Source organism: Alosa alosa, chromosome 11 (assembly GCF_017589495.1).
Source record: "Alosa alosa isolate M-15738 ecotype Scorff River chromosome 11, AALO_Geno_1.1, whole genome shotgun sequence".
Lineage (NCBI taxonomy): Eukaryota > Metazoa > Chordata > Actinopteri > Clupeiformes > Clupeidae > Alosa > Alosa alosa.
The window spans coordinates 11,385,954-11,406,780 of record NC_063199.1 but is presented as its reverse complement, the minus strand read 5'-3'; the positions used below and the strand labels follow the sequence as shown (position 1 = coordinate 11,406,780).

Genomic DNA, 20,827 nt, shown 5'->3' with positions numbered 1-20,827 from the left:
CTATCTGAATAATCGTTCTGTTAAAGAACTGTTCAACACAAAACACTGGCCTATTCCCCTATAGTCAAACCATCTAAGAAGAAAAGGCTGAGTTGGTTGAATCCTTTCATCCAGCTTCCTTCAGGGCATTGGTATGGCCTACAAAGTAGCAAGGCTTACCCTTGTGTAGAAAGGTTACCTTCAGTAGTCTCTTCATCTATATTCATGACCATTAGATACCCCCTTATTTTATCTATCTATCTATCTATCTATCTATCTATCTATCTATCTATCTACCTTATTGTGGCTGTGATCGCTTTAGTAACAAACCAAACCAATTATTAAAAATATTAATTATAAGAATGAGGGAAATGAAGATAGCAGATAAATGGCAGAAGTGGCAAGAACTGGTGTTGGCTTATGTGCAGAAGACAGAGGAAATGAAATGCAATTGAGTCTTAAGTTTGTGCTCTGAGATAAAGTGTAGGCTAGATGGTCCCTGGCTGGATGTGCTTTCTAGACATTTTGTGAATGATGTGAATTACAAGTATAGCTTCAATGGATGGTCAAGAAAAACATACATCATAAGATAAATAAGCACTGAGACAAACATGGATTTACTTCAAACTGAAGGCATTGCACAATTCCAAGAGTTCAGTGTGATTTTAAGGCAAATTCTCTGTTGCAATAAAACACAGGTCACAAGTCAAGGAAAAGGTGCATCAAATTCATCAGAATACTCATGCAAATGCAGCAGCCAGTAATAACAAGTAATGATATCAGCAATACTAATATACTTTGAGTGTAGAGAGGTCTGTGTGTAAAATAATCACATTATATTAATCTCACTCAAAAATACATTGTACAGGTTACACTGCATACAGCATCACCAAAAGGAGACTGTCCACTGTTCCTCTGTGATGTCCACATAATCCAGAATTTGAGACAAAGGTAAGACAAGTACTTAAACTACCCCACAATAACTGGAATTTCATAATGCTGAATTTAGTTCACAATAATCCTTTCATGATATTTGATTAACAATTCAGTAATTTGTTACTCTCTTTTGTACAAATGAAGATCAGTGACAGTATTGTTTAAAAGGCAGGATTTAAGAGGAAGCCTTATTTGGAAGCAGAGCTGTTTCTTTCATAAGGACAGTGGAGAGACTCTTGGAAATCATTCAGTCCTCCTCAAGACTACTCACACTTTTTTACCTGAGGCTGAACACCACATGTGTGCTAATGATCAGTTTGTCATACTAAAAACCCTTTGCTCAAAAACAAACCTCTCACAAAACTGAGCAAAATAGCAGGACTCTTCGTATAGCTTCAGTTAATTCACTGTATATTGCGAAACATTTTGACCTGAGCCAAAGGACAAAGTGCCAAAGATAGAAAATAAATGTTATAAAGATTACTTACGTATTCCCCTATGTGAGATGGTAATCAGTTTGTTTGTTATTGTGCACTGTAACTAACATCATAAACCCTACAGTTAAACCAAGGGGATGATGGGGATGATACCTGGACCAACATCTCACTCTTAGTTAGGGAGTTCCTCTATTCCTCCTATGTCCTTTATTAATTACCCAGAAATCCAATCTCCTGAGAGTTCTCCACGAGAGGCAGCATGTGATCGTGGACCCACCTAAGAACGTGCAATTCAAAATTACACTGGGTGTGTAGGCTACTTACTATTAAAGAAAACAAACATTTTACTTTTGCCAAAGATTACATGCTCTTGTGCTTGTGGAAGTGACATAAGTCTAGGGCTGGTTTCTAACAGCTGTATACACCACAGAGGGAGAATTCAAACAGCAGGCTTATAAAGTCTTTGGATTCACAGAGACATCTGCCTGAAAAAAGAATAGTGTAGTTCCTGTTTTGCATTTGAAATGCTGCTGCATTTTTTATACATGTAGTATACAGATGTATGGCGCATGAGAGAGAATCTATGTGGGTGTATGTTTGAAGATGGCATCCTGTCATGTTAAATAAATGAAGTTCCTCTATTCCTCTGTGTGAGTTATTTTTTTCCTGGTTACCAGGGCTCGCTCAGCTTTTAAAAGAGCATCAAGAAGCCCGAGAGATTATAAATGTGCATTCTCACAGGCCATGTCCTAAAGGAAGACTCACAATGAATGACTTCCTTACATTGTAGATAAAAACAATTATATATATTTTATGATGACCAATATTCTTAATGATTTTAATACTCTTTGATATCTCCAGGCAGTCTGAAATTATTTAAATATATACAGTTAGTGATGTAATTATTTGTGTAGTTTTTATCTCTGTAAAATACAAGCACAAGTATGGTGCTGCAGAACAGGATTTACTTGCACTAGAAGTAATGGCAGTGAAATGTGTAATTGTATAAATGTAAATATACCGTCACCATTTAACTCGCTTCTTAAGTCACAAGTAGGTGGATAAAACAAGGACACTGCAGAAAATTGTAGGCTTCTCAATCTGATTGGTTGCCTGTGGTCCTTCTCAAAGACACAGCATATCTCTGACCGTCTGCATGTATCACTGTGTGACCATTGCTGATTATTACATATACAAAGACAAAATGGCTCAGTTTCTGTCTTTTAAAAAATGTCTTTCTGTCCTCGGCATCATTAAAATATAAACACTCAACTTACAAATGAACAACTGAGAATCTCATGGGTGAGAAAAGCATACAACATATTGACATAGAACCATAACATGAAATTCTTCCCATTACTTTGAATGATGAAGGCAAGAAACATATAACAGCATATGCATATTTTAAGACAATAAAAATTATAATGTGGTCATGTTTTTGACAGCTGGGCCCTGGACACACAGTCACCATATCCTTTTAAGCAGCGTCAGTGAGTGTGCTGAGGATAAGGCTGTCCAGTCGGTGAAGAAGTTGTCCCCATTTTGAGGCATTTAGGTACGGATTGGGAGCTACAGTTGGTCTCACAGACACAATGTCTGTGTGACATGTTTCAGTGGAGGGAGAACTCGGTCTGAGATGACACTGCATGCGCATCACATTTAACATGCCTATTTTCACACAGAAATAACTCAAAAGGTTTCCTCTCTCCTGGCAGCTTCAGTCTCTGGGCTGACATATTTATAACCTCTGAAAAAACACGTCTTATAGCATGAAAAAGTATAAAATTAACCATCAGTAGAAATCAGTACAATTGTAAACATTTTTTTCTCAAGAGAGATTTGTGACAACAGTGTGATGTCATTTGAATGCAGAGGAGCTATGGAAGATCAAAAAATAAAATTCACATCTTTCCCATTGCAGGAAGCCTTACAATGACACTCCGGGAAAACAATTCTATTTCCCTGGTCTGGCAACTTGGTAAACATCTTCAAATTTCAGGATGCTACTAAGAGCTTGAGTCCTCTGATCAAAGTAAAAATGCCTTTGTTAGTCCAAAGGAGCGGGACAAAGAGAGAGTGGTGGGATTGTCTTTGTGACCTTAGATCTGGGTCTGCATCGGTACTGATGGGGGTTTGGAGGTGTAGGACTGAGGTGGAGGCTGTGGCTTGATGCCTCTGGTTCTCATGTAGTGCAGAAACTGGTCCGGTATTTCAGCTAGGACGTCTTTGGCCAGACGAGCCATGCTCAAGATGTGGTTGCCCCTGGGGTCGATGTAATCCCTGAATGGCACAAACTAGATAAGACAAACAGTGGAACGAAAGACAGAATAATATATTAAACTCCATATATATACCTGATAAAATAAATCTGATTATATCATGTTCTTGGAGACAAATAAGCTATACAAATACATTGTTTGAGATGGAACATTCATTTGCATGTATATATTTGCATAACATTTGCATAATTCAGACACTAATTTTGAATATAAAATGCACTACAGTTTAAATGCTGCATGTCATGACTGATATTTTAATATAAAAAGTTATAGCCAAATATTGGCTAAATGAGTAGCAAATATGACAGCAATTGGCTGAAAGGAACTCTCAGAGACTAATGTACTATTTACCATAACAATGTATCCCTAATACAGAAATGTATGCAATCTAATGCAATATTACAATTTTTAAAATACAATCAATTATGAATTCTTTTTTCAGAACTAATAGTTAAAAAACAAGTAAATAATATAAAAATAGAGTCCATGTTTGAGGTAATCCTGACTGTGGAACACAGTAGTTCCTATCCCTGGAGATACAGCGGTGCACTGCAGTAAGAGTGCACCTGCTTTTGACCTGTGCCCTCTTTATAGCACACCACACAGACTTGTTTTGAATCTTGGTCCAGAGACTTTCTAAGAGTTGTAAGCATTTTCAGTGTGTCATCAGTATACTGATATGTGCACTGTTTGATAGGAAAGAATTAAGGAAGGTGGAGTTGAGAAACCTGAACAATGTCCCTCTCAGCAAATCTTCCTCTGGATGAAATTCTCACTTCATCTCCATCCAGCTCAATCATTTCTGAGGAAAAAAAATATTACATCAGCGCTCATCCCCAGTTCCTTCTAAAAAAACACTAACATTTGCTGGTTATTATAGTCCAGTGGTCCTTTAAACAAAAAAGTCTTATTTTTCCTTTTTTAGACTTTAAAAGTCTAAAATAAGACGAATGAAACGTGTGACGGGTCACTGATCAACATCGCCACATTCATTGTCTACCCCCCCCCCCCACCCCCGCCCCCCAATGCTGATGCCATTTACAAAAGAGCATCATTTCAAGAACAATTTGAGCAATGAAAATAATATATATATATGTCTACCTTCCTGAGTACTATCAAGACTTGGTGGCATGATACATTTCTACATTTGTATTGAAGGGAAGTTTTGAGTTGAAGGGAGAAGGGAGTTTTGAGTTGACCAGTAAAAACCCTTAGGTCTAAAATATAAGTATGAATGAACAATGTAGTTTCTTATTTATTTTAAGAGGCATCTGGTCATGACATTACCAATGCATGTTAGAGCAGTGGGCCAAAGCAAAAAACAACCCAAACTAAGCCTTCCTCTGAGCTGCTGCTGCCACCAGTATGACAGTGTATATGATGTGTGACTCCGGGACTGTGCTCGCTACTGAAGGAAGGCGGTTTCAGTGTAGCTTTGTGATAAACAACATGTCAAATTTACTTTGCAGCATATAGAAGCATGCCATACATGGATAAAAATACAGTCCATACTCCTGCCCACACACACTCTTAATCACACCATAGCACAATATGACTTCAGAGAAATCAGTCCCTTTACAGGCCAATGACAAAATGTCACACATTAACAAAAGGTGCTTTCTCTCACCATCAAATTCAGCAGGTCCTACTCCAACAATTATTATTGACATTGGAAGACAAGAAGCCTACAAATGAAAAGAGAAGAGGAACATTACTGAGAGTACATGTTTTCATATGGATACAAGAACAGACACAGACTGCAGTTAGAGAAGGCATTTTTCAGTATGTACCTGTATTTAAATTGTCTATTGCCAGCTGGCAAGAACTTCCTGTACATTATGTCAAAGAAACATCCAAAAGGTCAGTAAGACTGATAGAACTCACACTGACAGTACTCCCACCAGTTATATGCTAAAATGCAACCTGGTTGTTGTGCCTTGTTAACATGGCTGTGTCCTGAATTTCAACAATAATTCTAATTTTCATGGATCAGGAGTCCAATTGCTGTTACATTGTTAATATTTTTATGACTTATTTTTTATGCTTCAGGTTTTCATTTACTGGATGTGTCTCCACTAAAAGCCACATAATAATGTTCTGACTTTCAATGAGGTTGCATGGCTCATCATTTACATTATTTGTGTGAGTAAAGATATTGAAAAATAAGGTGATTTTTGAGAAGCAGGAGTAGATTGTCTTGTATGCTGTCATGTAAGACTATAGCATGTAAAAATAATAAAGTTCAGCGGAATTGATGTCACTATGGATTTCTTCTCTAGGCTGCCTTTTATTTTCAGGCAAAAATAAAGAAAACTCTCAAATCCCTTTGTTATTGTTGCATTATGTTAACACATATGTTAACTGCCTAATTTATTGTCATTTAGTTAGCAGTCGGCATAATGCTTTTACAATCAGCTTTCAAAGTCATCAAAACTTCTAAAATATGATTGACACAGTGTGTTAACCAGAATAGACATAGTGGTGCTTCCCTTACAAAGAAAAGCCACTCTGAACAGAAAAGAAAGCTTGCAACACACAAAAGTAGCCACCTCACTAGCACATAATGTAGTTTGACAGGTTCAAACAGAGAAATCCAGAAAAAAAAGATGGCACTGAATACGCAGCTTTGCATGGACGGATGAAAGTCCACAGTACAAAAGTAATATCATGCATCAACCTGGGAGGGAAGACTCACATTGACAATAGATTCTTTCGTTTGTGCCATATCTGAGATGACACCGTCAGAGATGATGAGGAGGATGAAGTACTCTGAGCCATCTCTCACAAGGGAAGCATATCTGACCATAAAGAGCAGATGACAAGGGCCACATCACATTAATAAGAGAAGCCATTCTAAATAATGTACAGTGTGTGGGTGTTGCCAGTTTGAACATGCAATTACTTCTGCATGAATGCAGCCCACTGGCAGAGAGCACCTGGGTGTGTTTTCAGGGTTGTAAGCAATTGGATAGACGCTGAGAGTGAACTCTGGATTCTAAGTGGACATGACAGACACTAACCTGGCTACATGATTGATTACAGGTGAGAAGTAAGTGGGGCCGTAGAGTCGGACTGATTTGAGGCTCTGGTAGTAAGCCTCCATCACCCCCTCTATTCCACTGCAGTAGGGGTTATCAGGATTCCCATTCTGAATGGTGTGGAAAAGAAAGACATCATAAGAATAAATTAGAACCTGTGTCAATGACAGGAGAATGGGACCACAGAGAGCCAGACAGTCTTTATTACTACAGTCAGGTTATTAGGATTACATGCCCACACCACTTGAGATGCCCACAATTAGCCCAATTTGTCTTTCATCACTGCCTGCAAATCTTTACATCCAGATTCTTTTCCCAACAAACTACTGTACAGCATCTTTCAGCTATACATACTAGGATCCTTGCAACAAGCTCAGAAATCCTATAAGTTCAGTGCAATGAGGCAGAGAGAAAGACCTGAGGCTTATTATGATATTTTATGATATCAGGGGCATGTTCTCTTTTATATTTTAAAATAATATATTTCAAAATGAAAATATTTTATCTTAAATTATTCAAATAATTAAAATCAAATTAAGCTAAATTGAACTACATTGTAGAGCACATGCTTCAAACCCCGTCCTTTTCAACTGTATCAGACAAATAAGAAAAACAAACAGATGTATGATAAGCAGTATATGATAATAATTGGTAAGGTACATTACATTACTCTTTGTTTATCCCAATTATCAAATGAAGAGCAGAAAAATCACGAGTCTTAATTTAAAAACTTCCACCGTGAAAATGCTGCTGCTTCATAGCCAAGGGACACAATTAACAAGACAGTGTGCACTTGGAGAAAAAAAATGCTGTCATTGAGATTTTTTCAGCAGAGAGTCTGTGACTGTGACAGCTGCATAAAGTGTCCCTCCTTTATCATTCCGTGGCTGTCAGCACAGCAGGCTCCTTGGAGTAGGGAGCTCACTTAAGTAAATGTTAAATGCTTAGCTGAGTAAGTGCATATGGAGCTCGTCTGCAGCTCTGTGCCCTCTGGGTGATGGGAGCAGAGCACACAGAAAGAGACTGTCACCGTGGAAACAGCATATGTTGGGAATAAATGAGAGGAATGTATGATTGCTGTTTTGTTGTTAAAAGTGTTATAACACATTAAAATACAGTAACTCCTGATATGCCAGAGTCTGTTGAAGCACACTAGTATCAGTGGGGGAGAGCACTGATACGCCTCTGAATGTTAGTGACTGCATTTTAAATGTATGCGCTAAGACAGCTCCCCTCTTCCAACACTGACGATTTAAAATCCCTCCCTGCCTATGGCAAGCATAGCAAAATAGCACATGCGGGGAAACACTAACAAATGGAAGCAATAGCCTTGTTTTCAATCTTGGAGATGTTCTTACCAGGGCAAACTCATGCGAGACTCTGCCATCTGGTGGAAGCTTTGCACCGAAGCCCAGTGCGGGGAACATCTTATCACTGTCGTAGTCCTGGATGATCTCACCCACTGCCCTCAGGGCCATGGCGTAGGCATTCTGGTGGTAGGGGCTCAGATAGTGCAGTGAGGTAGGCTGGGACGGGTTACCTGCTCAGAAGCACAGCACCAGGCACATGATTCAGCTGAGAGCAGGCTCACATGTCGGAATTCAAGCATGCGCAGCCAGCAGCCACAACACTCACCATTTGATGCAGTGAAGTCAATTGCCACTGTGAAATTGATCTGAGTTCTACAAGTGAAACCAGAACAGATCATATCTCAATGACGGAGTAAGGTGAAGTCACACACAAATTTAAACATACACCATTGATGTGAAAGAAAAGGCAATTCATCAAATTACACTTGCAGTAAATAGAAGATGAAGGAAATGCTTAAAAGGAAGAAAATTGAAATAATTTGTGTGTGTGTGTGTGTGTGTGTGTGTGTGTGTGTGTCTGGCTGTGACTCAGTAGGTAATCCATCTCAGTTATGCCCCTTCTGACGCTCTTTGATGTGCACTGATGTAAAAGTCTGGCTGCTTAATGAAGAGAACAATTAGGAAATCTGAGGTATACGCTTTGGGACAGATTGTACATTGCAGTGAAAAGCAGTGGCACCTGCAGTGACAAGTCATTGTCTCCCTGTTCAGAGCTCTCAGCCCTTGCCAGAAACTCCTCCTACTCTGAGCAGGGCTATTTTTAGCAGGAGTTTAACCATGCTGGAGTTTCTTGTTCCTCGTTTGAATTGAAAGCACTGTGTGTGTAGGCGAGGCTTTTTCACGCCTGGGAAGACCCAGCAGCAGGTCTGTCTACACCAAGAGAAATCGCTCTCTCTCTTTCTTCCTTTCTCTCACATTCTCTCTCTCACTCTCTCTCTTTCTCGCTCTCTCCATGTCTCTCCCCCTATCCTTTTTGCACTTGGCAAAGCACTCTCATTAAAAAAAAAAAGCCATCAGCTGTGGCAAACATCAAATACACAGTCATGCATACACACGAATGCGCATTGCACACACATGTGCATACACACACGTGCATACGGTACCATTTGTCCAACAGCAGGGATGTTTCTAGAAAGGTGCGGTGGCCTGAAACACTCACCCTCCTTTGATATAGTCCAGGAAGGTGACTTCTATGTCTACGAGGCAGGACAGCAATGTCACCTGTCGAGATGAAAATTTGGTAACACTTCCTATTAAGAGTCCAATAGGGGGACAGCACAACACATTTAATAAGCAATGCATATCTCCTTCACAAACGCCACATAAACACTTCATAAATGTTATCACGTTTACTGTATGTGGATCATGAGAGTTGGAATGCTGATCTTGTGAGACGGAGACTCCAGTAACATAATATGCCCAGCGCATACCCACATGCAGTGAGCAAAAGTGGACTAGCACTTATGAATGCTTACATACAGCTTATAAAGGCATGATGCATTGCTTATGAAGGTGTTATGTAAAGTAGGACCTTGCATAAGAAGTCTTACCAATAATTTCAGTTGTTAACATGGACAATGGTTCTCTCTTTTTCCTTTACTCTACTTCCATTCCATTCAAAACGGTCCTGTCATTGAGGGGGGACATGAGAGGTGAACTTACGGTTCCAGAATTCTTGTATTTCTTCTTCTTTTTCTTCTTCCTGGGGTTTACCACCTGTCCAGACAAAAGGGATTGCTTTACTCTTTGAGTACATCAATGTACAATCCAGATAGTACAATCATGGCTTGGCAGACCTGTCTATTTGGATGCACAAAAATATCAATATAATGCTGGGTTACATTGTTACATGACATGTTCCTGGTGCACTATGCTATTGACAAAAATAAGTAGTGAGAAGTATGTAAGTATGTATGTCAAGAAGAGGAGGAGGAATCCCAATTAGTATGCAAAGTGCAGAAGAGAAACAGAAGCTTCAGGCTTACAGAGACACGGCTGATCATCTACGTACAATATACTGTACCCAATGCACATTTTAGATATGCATAGATGACACAAACTCTCTGTGCCATAACACCTAATTAACTAAAGCACAGATGGAAACAATAACACATTGTACTGTAATAGCCTTCTGGCTTCCACAATGTACACATCATATATGTATGTATCCAATTAAACATGTAAACAAGGTACTGATAAAAATAACTTCCCAGTGCTCTAAATCACAAACATTGCACAGTATACGAATCAAGTAATTGCAACTGGAAACAATTGGAAGAGGCTGAAGTGTTGAAGTGTGCGTGCACATGTATGTCCATGTGATGGTACGCTGGAACATACAGAGTGTGTGTTCAGGAGGGCTGAGAGAGGCTGACTCACCTCATACACATTAAACTGAGACTGGCCTTTGGACAGCTCCCTGTAGCTGGTGCTGAACTCCCCAATGTAGTCATGACTGGGAGAGGAGACTAGCTGATTAGTGAAGTAGCATCATATGCAATGCATTTCAATTAAAGACCATTTCAATTTGCATTATATTCAGGCATGGCTTTTATAAATCAAATATGTGATCTCCACGTTATCCCTTAGGACTTTATATGGTAATGGCATTATCTATTGCAATACTAATAATATCTGATTACATGAATAAATGGATGTCTCACGTTTAGGACTGACTGACATGGCTTGCAAACAGATTAAGACGTGATTCTTACCCGCCATCTCGATCCCAGTCATACACCTCAATCTTTATCTCCCTGCAGAACAAAACAGATTTTGTTATTGTACATGTTATTATGACCGCCGCTAGCGAAGCGGTCATATAGGGATTGTCAAAGTTTTTTTTTTTCCCCGTCATCTACTTCCTGAATTTTTGGTCAACGATACCCGGGACACTGAACCACCAGGGCACATGAAATTTGGTGGGTATGTAGCCCCACTAGACTTTTACGGAAAAATTTTGGTCCCCGTGGGCCACTCCCCCCCCCCCCCGCGCTGGGTCCCCCGAAACCCAAAAAATGAAAAATGTTTTTCCTAAATAACTACTAGAAAATGTTATGGTATGTTGGTCTCAAGGGCCCACATCAACCTAGCCCATAATCACTCATTTGTGATTTGCACCCCCCCCGGTAAAAATGAAAATGCAATTTCATTCTGCTTTAATTGCCCCTCTCTTCAGTTAAGATGTTCAGAACTGCACCAAATTTTATGTGTATGATTAACCTAACACTCTCTGGGGGTATGCCAAGTTTTGTAGAATTTCATCCATGGGGAGGTCTAAAACAAATAAGTTATGTGTACATTTAGTGACTGTACACTCATTGGCCTGTAGATGGTGGTGCACACATATACACATGCACACACACACACACGATACATAATTACAAATTCAGTAGGATTAAGGAAAACCAAATATTCATCATTTGGCTGCATTTCCAGTACCATCAGTCTCGCAATTATCAACACTACGCTTCCCAATACATAATTACAAATTCAGTAGGATTCTACATGACATGTAATTCCCATTTCTTCTTGAAGCCGAAATAAATCTGAGAATGTTTATCGGACATGCTTGGTTTTTACTGCAGGTAGGCTACGTTAATCTTAAGTTATATCAATAGCCTGAGTAGGTAAAATAATGTTACCGTTAGCATTGGTTGAGTGATGGAGGCCAATTTGATTATTGATGTATTTGTAGAAAACCATAAATGCGGTTATAGGCTACCAAGCAAATTGATAACAGCACTAATTGCATCTTTCGACTGTCATCTCATTTGCTTATGACCATAACCTAGGCTAGGCTACTAACAGGAGCTAAGTGAGTTAGCCACAACACGTTCGCTACGTGATGGTTTTCTAATGGAAAATACTGTAGGCTACCTGAAAGATAACCTGTCTATGATGCATCCTAAACACCGGGCTGGGACATTTAGCTCAAAGTCTCAAGATGTAGCCTATCCAGGGCAGGGCTGTACCTACACATATTTGTTGCACGTGCTACAAAAATCATTCTTTGCGATGGATGATTTAGTACCAACGTTACACTGGTCCAATACAGTTTTGCCTGGCTATATAATTATATATATAATTTGTTGCTAAGTGCTACAAATCTATTCACCTTTAGATATTTTAAAGTTTTATAACAATGCCAGTAGGCTACAAATCTATTCACCTTTGTGCAGTAGGCTACTTTGTGTGCGGCCCACAAACACACATTCCAAACAAGCATACACAAAAGTTTAAAGAGTGGGGGATGGAGTAGAAGATGGAGACAAATTCATTAATATGATTTATTTTCGCGGAATGGATGTACAGGACTGAGTGGCGGTCATATTTTGTACCGCTATGCGGTACGTCTAGTTTATTCACTTATTCCACTGCTTGGTTGAATTTCCCATTGTCCTACATAACTTAGAACGACCATTAACCGTATGTTATTTCCACACCTATGAAGTAGGCCTAGGTCCATTTTTTGGCCATATCACACTTGTATTAATTCGCCGAACTCGTTGTGAAGTTTAAATGAACTGTCACGTTGCATCCAAGCTGTAAAATGCAGACGTTCAGAACATGGCAACATTGTAGCATATGACGGAGGTGGCTTTTAGCTAGATGGATGACAGCAGGCTAAGTAAAATAGCGATGTTTCAAAGCTAAAGTTCATCAGAATCTTGGGATACGCCCGCTTAACAACGGGAGAGATATAGAACTAACGACTGCCTTTGGCCGTAGCAACCAAAGATTCTAGAACCTTTGGTAGCAACCATCCATTTAGAACTAGTAACGGCAGTTTGTCCTGCAAGTTGAGAAATTAGTTGATATGTGTCGGAAGAAATTAGTTCTACAAACAAGACAGTTTTAACAATTAAAACGTTTAAATTGTAACAGGAAATGAACACAACGCAAGTGGTAACAGTGGAATAAGCGGGATAATGGACTCCATGGCATGACAGATAAGTAAGCCTAAGGGATAATGGTCGTCCATTATCCCTTAGGCCTAGCCTAGGCTACTTACTGTATCTGTCACCAATTGTTTCATTGCAATTTAAACAGATGAGTAAAAACAGAACACAATAGCAAAAGCATGCAGGAGTAATTGGATGCTGCATCCTGACCTGTCATAGTCTCCATTGCACAAAACACGGACAGGAATCTTAAACGCCTGCCAGACTGGATCCAGAGTGTTCTTTACCACCTCTGTTTTATGGCAGATGGTGAATCTATCCAACACAGACCCCAACACAATACATGTTAATCCTATATTAGTCATAGGCTGTGGCTGTTAGTCCCAATACTGCTTAAAATATGTGCATCCTTCTCTTTCTTTGGAATACTTTAAAAGCTAAATAGATTCTACATTGATAAACTGTGCACAATGAACTCTTTAGAAAGCTGAGATTGAGGACCAAAAACCAGGGGGTTACCAATGGGTTACACAGCGCATACAGAATGTTTAAGACTCTTTCAAGTTTCCCATGTTAATTGGTAACCAGGTAGTTAACCACGAGCCCAAAGATCCCTATGAATGAGGGCCAGTGTTCCTTTTATTTCGGGAGGTAGGACAATCGTATACAGGGCCATCCAACCCCCTACCATCTTTATGATAGCATGGCCAAACAGAAGCCATCTCTCAGTATAGGGCACATCTGCCTGCTGGGAGTTTGGCAAAGAGCACCCGAACACATGAGCACCTCAAACCATGAGAAACAAAATCCTCTGGTCTCTGGCCACAATTCCCAATGGCATGTGTGGATGAATGAGTATCACCTCATTAATACTATCCCTACAGTCAAACACGGTGGTGGTGGCAGCACCACGTCTCTCTGCAACAGGGACTGAGAGACTAATGAGAACAGGGATGGAGAAAATGCAGAAAAATACAGGGCATTTCTGGAGAAACATGCAAAATGGTCGTGCATTAGCACCCTCTATCCAATCTGGTTGATCTTGAACAATTCCGCCATGAAGAATGGGAGAAACCTCCAAAAGAAAAGTGTGTCAAGCTTGTAGGTCCATTCAAGAAGACTTTAATGCATTACCCAAATGATTGCCACCAACATTCCACTCTTTCACAATAGTGACCTGGAGATCCTTGAGAAGTTTGTGGTCCTGCTGTATGATCGATCAAGCACAGCTGTCAGTGTAGATGAGGCTAGACTTGTTAGTTTGCCCGAAAGCAGAGGCCATATGAAGCCATTCCTCCAACAAGGGCAGCTCTGCTTCAACACACTAAACGTGCTGCATATCAGGCAGGCTGCATATGGGGTCAAGCAACCCAGTGTCAGTCAGAAGCAGAGTCCTGCTGACTGGATATGAAAAAAGCTTGGTGAACAATGGGGGGTCTTCTGGACAGCAAATGCACCAGTTGCACAAAGTTGTGAACAACTAGCCAAGTGTGGTGAGAGCCGATTTCCTGATTCTGGACCATGATGTATATGAACAACTTCCTGGATATGTTGCCCCCAATACAACACTTGCTGACTGCCAAGCAGGGAGGCATTGGCTACCATTTTTAACTCTAGTCTTCAGTATTACTCGACAGGGCACAACCTCTCAAGCTCAGGCTGGACACTCTAACCACAAGGCCTTTGAGCTGGTAAAAATGTGAATTTATGTTATTTTTTCAATCCTTCCTTTTAACTCAGTCCCAACAGAGTACACTATTAAAGCAACACTCACTTTGAAAAATGCCTTGAATTTTTGCAAGTGCCTTTTTCTAAAAGTGTGGCCGTTAGAATATTTTTGCTAACATGCATGTGTGCATCAGTGTACATACTACCGAAATGACGGCCCTCTTGGAAAAGGTCTCCATCTTGAACTTTTTATTGGCCATCCAGTTTTTTTCAAAAAAGTGGCCTTAACAGAATATTTGTGGCATATTTTCTGTATCACTTTTTGGAAACAGTGGCAATGAAGATAGGACAGTGTTTCTCAAAGTGTGGTCCGGGGACCACTAGTGGTCCGCAAGCTATCCCAAGTGGTCCGCAAGCAGACGTGGTAAAATATAATATAGATGAGTTGTTTGCAATATTGAACCAACTTGTATGTAAATTCAAACTGTTCTGCAACATGCCTATGTATGCTACGCCAGTTTAAATCATATGAATCCTCTGACACAATAAGCAAGGTGAGGCCTATTGTGTAATATACTGTTGAAGTACGTCTACTCTTCTTTTTTTTTAGATAGGTGGTCCGTGAGGTTTTTTGTCATTGGTTAAGTGGTCCTTGGTCTGAAAAAGTTTGAGAAACACCGAGATAGGACAGGAATGGCAGCCATCTTGAAAAATGGTTTCCTTCCTGAATTTTTGAGTGACACATACCTTTTCCCAAAAGAGTGTTCCTTGAAGAGTATTTCTGCCTAATTTTATGCTTGCATCACCATTTGAACAATTGAAATTATTAATATTCGACAGGAATGGTGGCCATCTTTAAAAATGGCGGCTATCTTGAATTTTTTTCCCATTAACATTTCCTTTAGAGAGTATTTGTATCAAATGATATGCTTAGATCACTGTTTGAATAATTGATATAATAAGCATTGAATAGCAATGGCTATTGAAAAATGGCCGCCATATTGAATTTTTGAGTGGCTAAGTCCAAAAAAGCGTGTAACTACCCACATTTCACAGATTCTCCCCTTCGCTTAAATCTGTCAGTTACGCGCGATAGAGGGAGTTACGTGTTTTAGGAGGAGCAACCCAAAAATCTGGGTGTTTCTTATACAACTCTTACGCGCATTTTGTCAGGGCTTAAGCACCTTATACAACTCTCGTGCGCATTTTGCCATTGCTTAAGCACCTTTCCAGCTACGCGCTCCAGAGGGCTGTATTAAGGTTGAGCGTCACTACAAGGTGAAACAGCATATGTCGGCAGTAGGCCTAGTTCTAAATACATGTAGGTTACACAAAATGTTACAAATTAACATTACAGTATCAAATTTGGTCCTTAATATGCTGATACAGCTTCATGTTTTCCTGACATTACCTTATCCATGAAGCTGTTAAATAGTGAAAACCCCCGTTATAATCACCCACTATGGTTATTGGAGCTTACCGACTGTGCATCTTTAGTTTTAACTTGACGTGAAGTCATAATCCCATAGTCTACTTCGTTCAAATATGTCCATTTCTTTCCAATTTGACCGAAGTCATCCATACACAGACGTCTGCATTATGTTTGAGCAGCATAGTTTATATTCACCTGTCTCTTGATTTGTTTGTAATAGAGGCTGGTATTGTTATACCAGTCTGTACTTTATTCGAAATTGCAGTCAGTCTACAGCTTTGTTAGCATAGAGAAATTTACATTATGAGAAGCAGCTGCCATTGAAACTTTCTTTCTCAACAGTGAGTTTTTAAATTATGGATCTACACACCTCAAGGATGTCTTAACTCTTTATAAACAAACCTCAAAGCAAAAGTGAAATTTCGTGAAGTCAATTTTTTCTTAGGCTATGTGATGACACACCGTTTTACTGTAGGCCTTCAGGTTACCATGCTTAAGTTTTCAAAATCAAAGACTGGTTTGTGTTCTTTCTGGATTTAAATGGCATTCAGAAGGTCAATGACAAAGTCCACGTTCCACGTTTTCATATCAACCTAAATTAACGTGCTGCGCTGTGGGTGTGACAAAAGCGGGAATGGGAGAATAGGAGAATACGCATAACACAGAAGTGCGTAACAGAAGTGCGTAAAAAAAAGCTTAAGCGCGAATGGGATGGGAACGGGACTGAATACTTAACTAATATTTTATTTTCAATATATATATTTATAAAACTTTCGAATACCCTCATTTTTGCCTTTTCATTGAGTACTGTGTGCAGATGTGTAGATGAGAAACAATTAATTTATTTAAGTCCAAAACAAACAACAAAACATGGAAAACCTGAAAGGATCTATAAACGTCCAATATGCACTGTTTTCTATATAAATTAACATAAAACAATATTATACCATAAAAACTAACCAGCTCATCCCTGGCTTCTAGAAAAGTTATAATACTTTGTAAGACAGTGCTAATACAATAAGATAGCATAAAGAGATCTCCACAACCCCTCAATGTTACTCTTGATACTGAAACACACAGTCTAGGTGAGAGTTAAAGGTCTGGTAACTCACGTTCCATCTACATGGCTGCGGTAAAAGACGAGGAAGGGATCTGATTTCCCAAAAAAGTCTTTCTTGTCCAGTTTGTTTCCACAAAACTGCAACAGAACTGATTCCTGAAATTAAAAAAGTAGAAATATCAAACAGACCCATGACAAAAACTTCAGCATTACTGGAAGTAGCTTTCAGATACATATTGTTCTCTTCAGAGATGCCATTTGTGAGTACACACAAAGATTAATTTCAGTCAACATTCATGGGTTGTGAGTCGACATATACACAGCACAGTATATTCGTATATTCAAGTGTCATCATCAAAATATTTTAAAACCATCATCATGTATAATCATTAGAATGGGTCAAACCACTATGGATTTCATATGAATCAATGAATATAGAATAAAAATGCTTCTCATTATTCAATTACATTTTTATTTGTACAGTGTTGACAATGACAACTATTACAAGGCAAGTTCCTTGGGCAGAGGAAAAGTGAATCCTTGAAAAGATCAGGATAGACAAAAAGACAATCTTGGATTCTATCTCATGTTTCAGAACACCATGAAACTATAAAAACCTACATGTCTTACCCTGCAGTTGCCTAGCTCCTCTGCTGTGATAATAATGGTCCCGCAGTTCTTACCAGGAATCCCACTGCAACAGAAATAAGAGTATTAAATCAGTAAAGTAGAAGAACAAATTCTTGTTAACTAAGTCAGTCATTTTAGCACCACAAATATTGAATGCTATAGATCTACCAGTTCTTATTGTCTTGATTGAAATGTTGAGCCAAACACGGACACTGCCTAAGACTGACCTGAGAGGAGCAACTAGGCTGCACGTGTGAAAGCTTACCAACTCAAAACTCTTTAAAAGTTTTAAATAAACCAATCTGACAAGATGATATGGGCATCAAGGATCAAAACCAAGAACTGTAAAAGAAAAAATGGAACAGTAAGAAACTGTAGAATCTATTTTAATCAATAGTTCTAAGAAGATCGCAACTGTTGTGCTTCTAAAGAAAACATCTCTAGTGACATTAGAAGTTCATCATGGCTGATTACTGATATGCAAATATGTTTATAATCAGCACAGCGTCCTAAAATATTCAAAGACCCATTAGCATAATGTGTTCATTTTCAGGACAGTAAAATAGGGCAATGATAAATTTGTCATTTGATGAAGAGGATTTGTGAATCACTATGACATAGCATCTGGATCTGACAGCAGATTTGGTATAAAATATGTAACAGTAACCAAATGCAAATTAGTTTAGCAAAGTTTAGACTCCAAAATAATTCAGCTGGAAAATAATTTACCATTTACCTTTACCATTGTGACATTCATCTTTATGGCAAATGATAGAGTTGTTTTTTTGTTTTTTTTGTTTAAATCATTTTTCACCTTTTTGGCATGTGTGATGCCTCAGTAATTATCTCCATTGTTCCATAACATTATGATCAATAGCCAGTCTGTTTGTTCAGCTGTGACTCCATTTATCAAGCTATTGAGATGCCCAAAAGTTAGACATAGCATCAGATAATATGTTATACTTTTCGTGACAGAATGAATTCGGTCTCCCAAGATGGATTATTTTAACCTGAACGGCAATGGAAAATAATGCTTCATACTTCATCATATTTCTGTCACATTTACAATGGTCTAAAAGTTTTTTTAAAAACATCAACAAACAAAAGTAAACACTTTTTTTGCCCACAAAGGTTGTTTTGATGGTGATTTTGTTTGTGATGGTAAATAGGCTTGGTTTTTGATTGGCTACAATTGGAAATCCCCTACCTATAGCACCTCTCCCGGGTATATCTGAAATTGTTCAGCACTGCATGGTTAATTACGGCATCCATGTCCAAACCCATAAGCAAGAAAAACAAGAAAAAAGAGGCAAGAGAGAGGGCCAGGACAGGGCAGCATTCATATTTTAAAAGCAGATTATGACTTTTATGGCGACCAGCTGTGGTTACAATAACCCACCCTACTCTGGGAGATGTTAATAGAATACATTTAAATTTATTTTATTGCTAGCTTTATATGCGCAAAACACAATCATATACTGACACTAACACTTTTACAGTCAGTTTACCTGAGACTGTCATTTGGGCTTTAAGATTTCCATGAGGGAACATGTTAGCCAAGGCATGATTGAAAGCGGACAGAGACCGATGCTGTTATATAATTGAAAGAGAGAGGCCCATTCTTACATCATCATCTTACAGTATGTGTCATTCTTCAATAAACCCATTCATGTGTGACACTTTCAGGAGCACTACAGAATATACATGAACAGATGAGTGCATTTGTGTGCACACACGCACATACACACACAGAGAGAGACACACACACAATGCACACAAACACACACACACACACACACACACACACACACACACACACACACACATACACCCACCCACACACAAATACAAGACACATCATGAATCATGCATGCACACTAAAGCACCCCCCCCCACACACACACACACACACACACACCAACCCCCACACACGTGTACGCTTACACCGATGTCTGCAGAAAACCTTTAATGTTTGTGTGCATCACATGCTCATTTATAACATCTGTTCATGTTGAATAGTCTTGAATGAATGAATGTTGAATAGTCTTGCAGAATGTGTTTTTGATATAGTGCATTAGCTATTAGAGGCTATGCACATACATGCATGTGTACCTTACATGGTGTTAGGGTGGGGAAGCAGTACATTAATTTAAGTCTTGTTGTGGTTTGTACTGTCTGGTCTGTGCATGTTTACATATTTGAAATATATCTATCTGTACTTGTTATGGACTAAGTACACAGTCAACACCAGACCTGAAACAAATGTAACAATAGCTGTTATCCTTATGTGTCACACGGTGAAAGAAAACCCCTTAATTTCACCACTTATAAATGCCTTACTTTTGACATTAAAACTCGTCTATAATTAAGTCTTCTTTAAGTAGAAATGTGCATAGATTATCAAAATGCCTACTGAATTTACTTTTTGACATTAAAAATCAAGGAATCCCTTAATTAACACCTTAAAATAAAATTAAGATATACTTAAATTTATATATTTAAATTTTACCTTTATTACCCCCCTTAATCACAACAAATAAAGGGAACCCCTGACTTGATACCTTAAATATAGATTAAGGAGTCACACCTTAAAATAGAATTTAAGGTAAAATGAAGGGCCTGATTTACAAATTAAGGACCACTTAATATAAATTAAGTGGTTTTAGTATGTTTTCGGAGGTAATTTAAGGTAAATTTGAGTACATCACATTTCGTAGTGTCAGTAGAGCTGACTCAGTATTCCAATCCAGTCAAAGTTTGTCATCATAGAACTTTGGGAAAGTCCAAAACCAATATGGTGACTATGCTACTGCTAATTAGGATAAGGGTAGGCCTAATACAGTGATTCTCAAACTTTTACTGTCATTCTCCACTTTGGAGGTGGGGAATTTTCAAGCCCCACCTGACCCCATCAACCCGGCAAAATGGTAATGTTAAAATATTATTCCATGTTACATTTCCCATCTCAGTCCGCTGGATCTGATGTTATGTAGATCTGTTTATTACTCCTATGTTTGTGTGTGGCTATTGTGTTTTGAATCTATGATCTTCCTTGTCATAAAAGAAAGGCATTATTAGATATAAGAAACATGTT

General features: G+C 38.8%; 1 protein-coding gene across 4 annotated transcripts in view; it reads right to left on the bottom strand.

Annotated features, from left to right (window-relative positions):
• Positions 1–590: 590 nt before the first annotated feature.
• Positions 591–20,827, bottom strand: part of cpne8 (copine VIII) — a 35,725-nt gene continuing 15,488 nt past the window's right edge. The window contains exons 7-20 of one of the 4 annotated variants that reach the window (XM_048257869.1): positions 17,734–17,797; positions 17,156–17,259; positions 13,154–13,258; positions 10,754–10,795; positions 10,419–10,494; positions 9,702–9,755; positions 9,199–9,260; positions 8,305–8,351; positions 8,028–8,209; positions 6,652–6,779; positions 6,327–6,429; positions 5,259–5,316; positions 4,360–4,433; positions 591–3,646 (exon numbers count right to left, since the gene is read on the bottom strand). In XM_048257869.1, the coding sequence (XP_048113826.1) occupies positions 3,452–3,646; positions 4,360–4,433; positions 5,259–5,316; positions 6,327–6,429; positions 6,652–6,779; positions 8,028–8,209; positions 8,305–8,351; positions 9,199–9,260; positions 9,702–9,755; positions 10,419–10,494; positions 10,754–10,795; positions 13,154–13,258; positions 17,156–17,259; positions 17,734–17,797 (1,294 nt within the window). In that variant the 3' untranslated portion in view covers positions 591–3,451. Of the gene's footprint in view, positions 3,647–4,359; positions 4,434–5,258; positions 5,317–6,326; positions 6,430–6,651; positions 6,780–7,561; positions 7,660–8,027; positions 8,210–8,304; positions 8,352–9,198; positions 9,585–9,701; positions 9,756–10,418; positions 10,495–10,753; positions 10,796–13,153; positions 13,259–17,155; positions 17,260–17,733; positions 17,798–20,827 lie in introns of those variants that run through there. The other 3 variants (XM_048257870.1, XM_048257871.1, XM_048257872.1) reach the window with 3 other exon arrangements.